We start from the raw sequence: 12,596 nt of genomic DNA on the forward strand, positions 1-12,596 counted from the left end.
ATCTACTTCATGCCCTCCCCTACTATCGGGACCCAGATTGTGGGCTTCAGGGGTGCAAGCGCTCATTAATTTCACTATATATGAATATTAGAGGTTGAGAGGACTCCATCAATACCACTTTTGTGGTATTTAGCGACGCGGCGTTATTCGGAAAATTTACCATATATATATATATATATATATATATATGTATGTATGTATGTATGTTCCTTGAGGGCGCCGGTGAGAGTCGTTTTGTCTCCATTGTTATTTCTATTACCGGGCATTCTTCGATCAATATTGTATCAAAAATGGAAAAAGGACATCAGTATCCGTCTCGGTGTTCTATCAGAAGCCATCAATTGTCCCAAGTGTTGAAACTGTGCATTTTTGATGGTAGCAATCGAGGCGAATTCGCTGGAACTGAAGAAAGTGCAATATCGTTTTTCCTATATACGAAGGTATGTGGTTTTCCGACAGCAGATTACATGCTGAAACAAATGTATTAACAGTGAGGCAATATCTATTATCATTCAAGGTCCGCTCCCCTGGAGGTCCAGGGGGGAGCCCCCTGGCTAGGGGGTTAGGTGCAAAGACTATATAATATTCTTTGGTTAGGTGGGACACATGGTTAGGTGGGACACATGGTTAGGTGGGACACATGGTTAGGTGGGACACATGGTTAGGTGGGACACATGGTTAGGTGGGACACATGGTTAGGTGGGACACATGGTTAGGTGGGACACATGGTTAGGTGGGACACATGGTTAGGTGGGACACATGGTTAGGTGGGACACATGGTTAGGTGGGACACATGGTTAGAACGCAATATTTAAAGACACGGGGATCCAGGGGTTAGGGGGTTTTGAGTGGAGGTTTTGCCTAAAGTGTTCCCTTCGAATTTTAAAAGTTGGCGCTTCGATTTGTAGATCTTGATTAATGGCAGACACAGCCGAACGTTTTTGTTTTTACGTGCTTGTATTACATATTTATTACATTTAAGCTTGTTTTACCCCATAATTTCCCTGAAATACGTCATACCGCCCCTACTATCGGGACTAACAATTCCATAAAGTCATTTGCGGTGGAAAATGATAGCAGATTCACAGATTCACAGTCACATCAGATTCACATCAGGAAGAATTGCACACAAAAATTTAAATAGCGAGATTCGATGGCTGTACGAAACTGGGCATTTACCCTTGTTTTCGAATAAAGAAGCCGAAGTGTCCAAAATAAGGGAACTTGATGTACTTTGGATCCATTTATTTTAAAGTAGTTGGACAAATATTTCATTTTCTTATCAAAGAGGCTCCATGGGTAAATTTTCCGAATAACGCCGCGTTACGAAATAGCATAAAAAATGGTATCGATGGATTTCTCTCAACCTCTACTATTCATATATAGTGGAAATAATGCGCGATTCCACCTCTGGACCCCACAATCTGGGTCTTTTTTTTAAGGCACTTCGTGCTACCTCGTCCTACTTCGGGGCATATTTCGCTAGCAAAATCTTAACCAAATTACCTACCTAACTTTGCCTAGTTTTGAATTAAGCCCTAGCCAAGGGGGGCTTCACCCCACCCCCCTGGACCCCCCCTTTTTATGCCACTTCGTGCAACATACCTTGTGCAAAATACCCCGAAAACCACCATCCTCGCCCTGAAATTTGAACATGGCTGTGTTTACGTATTTACGGCTAGCCTCCCCCCCCCCCCTTGGCTAGGGCTAACTTCAAAACTAGGCAAAGTTTGGTAGGTAATTGGGTTAAGATTTTGCAAAGGAAATATGGCCGGAATTCATATTTTACCCCGCAATTTCCCTGATCTACTTCATGCCCTCCCCTACTATCGGAACCCAGATTGTGGGGTCCAGAGGTGGAATCGCGCATTATTTCCACTATATATGAACAGTAGAGGTTGAAAGGAATCCATCGATACCACTATTGTGGTATTTCGTAACGCGACGTTATTCGGAAAATTTACCTCTAGAATAATTTTGGCTTTTACATTTTGAAGAGCATTAGTGACTACATCAATATGAACAGAGGGTTGTAAGTGACTTCCACAACTATTATCTTTTATATGCTCTGGCTTGTTAACGCGGATAAGCATATTAAATCAAAGCAATCAAATTTGGACCCTATTTCACCAGAAAGGTGGTTGTGAGTATTCTTTATTTTGCGAGCTTTTTATGATGTCATCTGATCTCATGATCAAGGAGTCTGAATAACCATGACTTGTAGGAGCTGCTGAAAAAGAATGCTCTATCATAAAGCTCGAATTTGAAGAAACTGGGGATGATAATGCAATCGTATGATGAAAATAACCAAAGCTGTGCAGAACATCTTTTCAAAAGAATGAAACCAAAACACAAGCTATTAGAGCTGGGAAACATGAAATATGGATAAAGCAGCTCCAATATACAGGTAGCAGGTATATGAAAATTAAGTAAAAATGACATAAATGTATGAAAACCAAATAACACCGAACAACCTAAAGACACACCTTAATATGTAAAGGGGGGAGTACAGGTCACAGGATTATATAGTAAAGAGTTGCATTATTATAAAATAGTTAAGTTCAGGTTTCGTCCAATGGATGTACAGGACTCGGGGATTTGAAGGTCGAGCCTGTTAGAATTTTGAAATTACAGTGTAAAGGTGGTTTTCCGAGTGAGTGTTGGTGGATAGCAAAGAACGACGGTTTGTTCAGAGGCAGGCCTGTTCTAATTGAATTACCCACATGCTCAAAAATCTGTGTTTAAACCAACGTGAAGTTGGTTGTGTGTCTGTGTATGTGTGTGCAGCGCGCGCTTGCGTACGTGCGTACGAGAAAGCAGCAGTATTGCTAAAAAAAACGATTATAGAGTGTAAAAAGACAAGAAGCAAATTTGAAACCGAGTCGGCCGGGATCCAGTCTCCTCGACGACCATGAAAGACTTGCACTGCACTTGACTAGTTATACTTACAGTGGCGGGTCTGCAGGGCGCAAGCTGCCCTCTCAATTACAACCTAGCATTTTAGTTCTTAGAACTTATTAAGTAAAGAATCGCCATTTAGTCCAGAGGCTGATGAAAACATTTAGATTAGTAGAATTATATCTTTATAACTGTATATGATATATATATATGATACATATGATATATAATTTATATGATATATATATGATATATATATGATATATATGATATATATGATATATATATGATATATATGATATATATATGATATATATGATATATATATATGATATATATGATATATATATGATATATATGATATATATATGATATATATGATATATATATGATATATATGATATATATATGATATATATATGATATATATGATATATATATGATATATATGATATATTTATAATAAATATGATATATATAAGATATATATATGTATACGATATATATAGGATATATAGGATATATAGGATATATATGATTGATATATATGATATATATGATTGATATATATGATATATATGAAATATATATGATATATATGATATGATATATGTGATGGGTATAAGATTACTTTAATATCCGCACATTGAGAAATAAAAGGTTGGTGTCAAAACACAGCAGCTGATACGATAACAATATATTATAACTTCAAAATAATCACATATATATGACAAGAAATTACTCTGAAAGTAAAGATCAAGATTAGCACTGGAACACAAATCGTAGGTGCAGATGTGTGGTAGGTCGGTGAAGGCGGCTGAGGTCAGAAGACCAAGTGTGTCCTTGTTACCGTCAGCACATCTCAGGTCGGCTCGCTAGGCCGGGCGATGTCCCGTCTACAAGAAAAGAAGGTGGCGCTGATCCAAGTGTCAGCTTAGGTCGCTATATCCTAATTGGTTGGCTTCGGGTCACCGCATCCCATGGGTCCGCCCTTCGATTAGTCTCTGTGGGTGATTTTCCTATGATGCGGAAATGACCAGATCTTCAAGAAGGGCCAAAGTCGCCGGCGCCGCCTGGGACATGTCTTTCTACGACCCCTGAGTGATATGCGAAACCCGGTAATTAAGATCACGTGTGTATTGTAACTAGATCGTATTTTCTCATATCATATAGATCATGTATATCAAATATACATGATAGCCTATATATGATATATATCATATATACATGATATAAATCATATATACATGATATATATGATATATACATGATATATATGATATATACATGATATATATCATATATACATGATATATATACGATATATATTATACAGTATATATATGATATATACGATATATATTATATATGATATATACGATATATATTATATATGATATATACGATATATATGATATATATACGATATATATTATATATATGATATATGTATATATTGTATATATATGATATATATGTATATAATGTATATATATGATGTAAATGTATGTATTGTATATATATATGATATATATGTATATATTGTATATATATGATATAAATGTATATATTGTATATACGATATATTTATATATTGTGTATATATGATATATTTATATATATATTTATGATATATATGTATATTTTATATATTTATGATATATATGTATATATAATATATTTATGATATATATGTATATATTATATATTTATGATATACATGTATATATTATATATTTATAATATATATGTATATATTATATATTTATGATATATATGTATATATTATATCTATGATATATATGTATATATCATATATTCATGATATATATGTATATATCATATATTTACGATATCTATGTATATATCATATATTTATGATATATATGTATATATTATATATTTATGATATATATGTATATATGATATATTTATGATATATATATCTATATATTGTATATTTATGATATATCTGTATATATTATATATTTGATATATTTGTATATAATATATTATGATATATATGATATATATAAAATATATATGATATACATGATATATGATACATATATCATATATATGTATATATTCTATATTTATGATATATATGTATATATTATATATTTGATATATTTGTATATAATATATTATGATATATATGATATATATGAAATATATATGATATACATGATATATGATACATATATGATATATATGATATACATATGATACATATGATATGTATATGGTATATATGTCATATGTATGATATATATGATATATATATGGTATATGTATGATATATATGATATACATGATATATATATATATAGTATGTATGTTATATATATGATATATATCTGATATATATGATATATCTGATATATATGTATGATATATATGATATATATGTGATATATATGATATATATATGATATATATGATATACATATGATATATATGACATATACGATGTATATGATACATAGGATACATATGGTATATATAGGATACATATAGTATATATACGATACATATGGTATATATAGGATACATATGGTATATATAGGATACATATGGTATATGTACCAAACATATATATATACCATACATATGGTATATATATGATACATATGGTATATATATGATACATATGGTATATATATACGATACATATGGTATATATACGGTACTTATGGTATATATATGATACGTATGGTATACATACGGTACGTATGGTATAAATACGATACGTATGGTATATATACGATACTTATGGTATATATACGATACTTATGGTATATATACGATACTTATGGTATATATACGATACATACGGTTTATATACGATACTAATGTTATATATACGATACTTATGGTATATATAGGATACATATGGTATATATACGATACTTATGGTATATATACGATACTTATGGTATATATACAATAAGTATGTTATATATACGATACATATGGTATATATAGGATACATATGGTATATATATGATACATATGGTATATATATGATACATATGATATATATAGTATGTATGATATACAGTATATAGTATGTATGATATACAGTATATAGTATACATGATATATATAGTATACACGATATATATAGTATACATGATATATATAGTATACATGATATATATACTATACATGATATATATACTATTCATGATATATTTACTATACACGATACATTTACTATACACGATGCATACAGTATACACGATATATACATTATACACGATATATACAATATACACAATATATGCAATATACACGATATATACAATATACGTCATATATACAATATACGTCATATAACCAATATACGTCATATATACAATATACGTCATATAACCAATATACGTCATATATACAACATACGTCATATATATAATATACATGATATAATATATATGATACATATATAATATATATATGATATGATATATGATACATATAATATATATGATGTATATAATATATATGATATATATTATATGATATATGATATATATATATATATATATATATATATATATATATATATATGATATATATATGATATATAGGATATATATGTTATATTTGACATATATAATATATATGACGTATATAATATATATAATATATATTATATGATATGATGTATATGATATATATGACGTATATATGGTGTATATGATATATATGACATATATATGATATATAATATATATGAGATATATATGATATATATTATATATGACATATATATGATATATAATATATATGACATATATATGATATATAATATATATGACATATATATGATATATAATATATATGACATATATATGATATATATATGACATATATGATACATATGACATATGATATATATGATACATATATATATATATATACATATATATATATATATATATATATATATATATATATATGATATATGATATGTATATGATATATATTATATACATGATATATAAGATATATATAAGATATATATAATATATATGATATATATGATATATAAAAAAATATATATATAATATATATGATATATATGATATATATCATATATATATGATATATATCATATATATAATATATATATGATATAATCATATATATATGATATATATGATATATATAAAATATATGATATATATAATATATATGATATGTATATGATATATATGAAATATATATGACATATATGATATAAATGACATATATGATATATATAACACATATATGATATATACGATATATATATGATATATATGACATATATATGATATATATGGCATATATATGATATGTATGACATATTTATGATATATTTGATATATATCATATATATGAAATATATATATATATGATATATATGATATATATATCATATATATGATATGTATGATATATATAATATGTATAATACATATGATACATATGATATATATATAATATATGATATATAATATATATATTATATGATATATATGACATAATATGATATATATATGATATATGTGACATATTTATGATATATATGATATATGACATATATGATATGTATATGATATATGTGACATATTTATGATATATATAATATATGACATATATGATATATATGATATATGACATATATATAATATATGTATGATATATATGATATATATATGATATATATGATATATAAGGTGTATATATGATATATATATGATATATATGATATATAAGGTGTATAAGATATATATATGATATATATGATATATATATATGATACATATATGATATATATGATATATATAATATATATGATATATGATATACATGATATATATGATATATGATATATATGATATATATGATATATATGATATATATGATATATATGATATATATGATATATATGATATATATGATATATATGATATATATGATATATATGATATATGATATATGATATATATAACATATATAATATATATATGACATATATATGATATACATATGACATATATATGATATACATATGACATATATATGATATACATATGACATATATATGATATATATGACATATACATATATGATATATATGACATATATATATATATATGATATATATGATATATATGTCATATATATATATATTATATATAATATATATGACATATATATGATATATATGACATATATATGATAATTATAACATATATATGATATATATGACATATATGATATATATGACATATATATGATATACATATGATATATATATGATATATAATATGTATGACATATATGATATATATGACATATATATGATATATATTATATATGACATATATGATATATATGACATATATATGATATATATTATATATGACATATATGATATATATGACATATATGTGATATATATGACATATATATGATATATATGACATATATATGATATACATGACATATATATGATGTATATGACATATATATATGATATATATGACATATATATATATGATATATATGAAATATATATATATGATATATATGACATATATATCATATATATGATATATATGACATATATATATATATGATATATATGACATATATATATATATATATGATATATATGACATATATATATATGATATATATAACATATATATGATATATATGACATATATATGATATATATGACATATGTATCATATATATGACATATATATGATATATATCACATATATATGATATACATGACATATATATGATATATTTGATATATATGATATATATAATATATATGATATATATATGATATATATAAATATATATGATACATGTGATATATATTTGATATATATGATATATATGTGATATATATATGATGTATATGATATATATGTCATATATATATGATATATATGATATATATATATGATATATGTGATATATATATATGACATATGTGATATATATATGATATACATATGATATATATGATATATATGATATATATTTAATATATATGATATGTATGATATATATGATATGATATATTTATATATATGACATTTATATATATGATATATATCATATATATATGATATATATGATATATATAAGATTTATATGATATATAAGATATATATGATATATATATGATATTTATATATGATATATATATATGATATATATATATGATATATAATATATGATATGTATGATATGATATATATGATATATATGATATATATGATATATATATGATATATATTATATATATGATATATATGATATATAAGATATATATAAGATATATATATATGATATATATGATATATATATATGACATATATGATTTATATAAGATATATATGATATATACAAGATTTATATGATATATAAGATATATATGATATATATAAGATATATATGATATATATATCAAATTTATGTGATATAAATAATATATATACATATAAATACGCATGACCCCATATATTTTAGGGGCTAAACAGGCAGAAGAGAGAAATAAAGGTCTTTCGAAAACACTGTAGAACGATTAGTTAAAGGTTAGAATGATAGGACTTTAATCTGAGGGGCACCTACGACGGGCACAGCTGATTGTGCGACTGCTGGGAAAACGGTTCAGGCAACTGTTAGAACACGTTAAAGTAGAGTAATTTGAAAATAAGGTATCAGAAGTTTTTTGAGCATGTGAAATGTAATGGCAAGCAAACTGAAGTCTTGAAGAAATAATTTCAAACCAACAATAATACCGGTTATGCAAAAGAGAAAATATCAGGCACGGGGAAAGAGGCATAATGTAAAAACGACAAGATGCTAGAAATATACCAGACTTGCCTGACGTAAATAGATAAATACTTTGTAATATTTGAATGAGGTGAGATAAGACACGAGATAAAACGACGAGAAATGGAAAATCTTTCGCTCGCTCTCTCTCTTTATTTCTTTCTCTCTTTCTCTTTATTTCTCTATTTTTCTAAATTTCTCTTTATTTATCTTTATTTATTTATTATCGTCTCGTTATTTCTCTTTATATATATATATATATATATATATATATATATATATATATATATATATATATAAATCTTTACACATATATGTATATATATGTACATATATACATATATATATACATATACATATACATATATATTCATATTCATATATATATACATATATATACATATATATGTGTGTGAGTATATATATTATGTATATATATATGTATATAATATGCGTGTATGTTTTAGGGGGTTAAGGAAATCTGGATAGGAGTCAAAATTTATCTAATATGCAAAATACTTCCGTTACGACAGGTACGACATTGCAGTCTTGCGTCTGAACAGGCCTGTTATCTATCGGGATAACATTCTGCCGATCTGCTTGCCGGATCCAAATGATGACTTTAGTGGTGATATTGGCATTGTTGCAGGATGGGGAAAGACTGATAATTCTTTCGGTAAGTAATAAGCTTGGCCTGACTTTATTGGAGCGTTTGCTTCTCTTAACGTCATACCTCGGATAATAGTTCTGCTCTGCAATATACTAATGCATTTATAAGGTATATCTTGCATATATATCAATATTTCTAAAACTGGAAACATTTGTATGTGTGTACAGCCTTTGAGTTCCAAGTTCTTTTGAGGTTACGTAAACTATGTTGTGGAATGTCCTTTCAATGAAAATGTAGAAACAAAACTTATCATCATTCCATTTCAGGAAAAACCGGTACAAATATTCTACAAAAAGTCATGGTTCCTATTATAAGCAATGATGAATGTCTTCGCTGGCATCATCACAAAGGTATCGATGTCAAGTTATACCAAGAGATGTTTTGTGCCGGGCACTCCGAAGGCAAGATGGATGCGTGTTTGGTAAGTTTCACACCCCACACCCTACACCCTATACACACACCTTACACCCTACACACACCCTACACCCTACACACACCCTACACCCTACACACACCTTACACCCTACACCCTACACACACCTTACACCCTACACACACCCTACACCCTACACACACCCTACACCCTACACACACCTTACACCCTACACACACCCTACACCCTACACACACCTTACACCCTACACACACCCTACACCTTATACACACACCTTACACCCTACACCCTACATACACACCCTACACCCTACATACACCCTACACCCTACACACACCTTACACCAACAACCACCACACCTACAACACACACACCCTACACTACACCTACACACCCTACACACCCACACCCTACACACCCCTACACCCTAACCACCCCCACCACACACCCCCTACACCTAACTACACACCCAACCCACCACCCTACACCTACACAACCTACACCACATACACCAACAACCACACACACCCTACACCTACACACACCTACACCTTCACACACCTAACCCTACACACACTACCCCAACCACACCTACACCCACACACCCACACCCACACACACCTACACCCTACACACACCCACACCCTCACCCTACACACAACCCTACACACACCCCACCACACACCCACACCCCACACACACCTTACACCCTACACACACACCCTACACCCTACACCCTACACACACCCCCTACACCCTACCATACCACACACACCTACACCCCTACAAACAAACACCCACACACCACACCCCCACACACACCCACACCACACACATACACCACCACAACCACTACACACACCTTACACCCTACACCCAACACACACACCCTACATACACACCCACACACCACCAACACCACAACACCTACCACAACTACACTACACACACCTTACACCCACCACACACAACCTACACACACCACACCCACACCTACAACCACACCACCCTACACACTACAACACACCACACCACAACACCACACACCCTACCTACACACACACCACAACCCACACACCACACACCCTCACAACACAACACACACCCACACCCTCACACACCCTACAACAACCACACACACCCACACATAACACACACCTACACCAAAATACACCACACCACACCCACACACCACTACACTACACACACCCTACAACCACACACAACCCAACACACCCCCACATACACATCCTACACCCACACACACCCACCACACCTACCCAACACACCCACACACCACACACACCACAACCACACACACACCCCTACACCACACCACCTACAACACAACCCACACAAACACACACCCCTAAACACCCACCAACACCTACACACACACACCACACCACACACCTACCACACCACACCTAACCCACCTACACACCCACACCACCCCTACACCACACCTACACACCCAACACCACACCCCACACACACCCACAACACAACCCTACACCCACCAACACCACCACCAACACCCCCACAACACACACACCTCCACACCCTACACCACACCCCACACAAACCCCCCACACCACCACCCACACACACACACCACACCCACCACACCACACTACCACACAACCACCCCAACACCACCACCCCCACACCACCACACCACCCCACCACCACCCCACCACCCACCACACACCACACCCACCCCACAACACCCACAACCACCCCACACACACCCACCCCCTACACACACCACCCACACCCAAC

At 30.0% G+C, this 12,596-nt stretch overlaps 1 protein-coding gene across 5 annotated transcripts in view; it reads left to right on the forward strand.

The window, feature by feature from the left end:
- Positions 1-12,596, forward strand: part of LOC122253413 (trypsin-1) — a 97,863-nt gene that overhangs the window by 80,455 nt on the left and 4,812 nt on the right. For all 5 annotated transcript variants that reach the window (XM_086549482.1, XM_086549486.1, XM_086549485.1 and 2 more), the window contains 2 exons: positions 10,284-10,426; positions 10,687-10,841. In XM_086549482.1, coding sequence (XP_086405608.1) covers positions 10,284-10,426; positions 10,687-10,841 — 298 coding nt within the window. The remainder of the gene's footprint in view (positions 1-10,283; positions 10,427-10,686; positions 10,842-12,596) is intronic.

This window comes from Penaeus japonicus, unplaced genomic scaffold (genome assembly GCF_977035675.1).
Source record: "Penaeus japonicus unplaced genomic scaffold, GWHDUDI00000001_assembly GWHDUDI00000022, whole genome shotgun sequence".
Classification (NCBI taxonomy): Eukaryota; Metazoa; Arthropoda; class Malacostraca; order Decapoda; family Penaeidae; genus Penaeus; species Penaeus japonicus.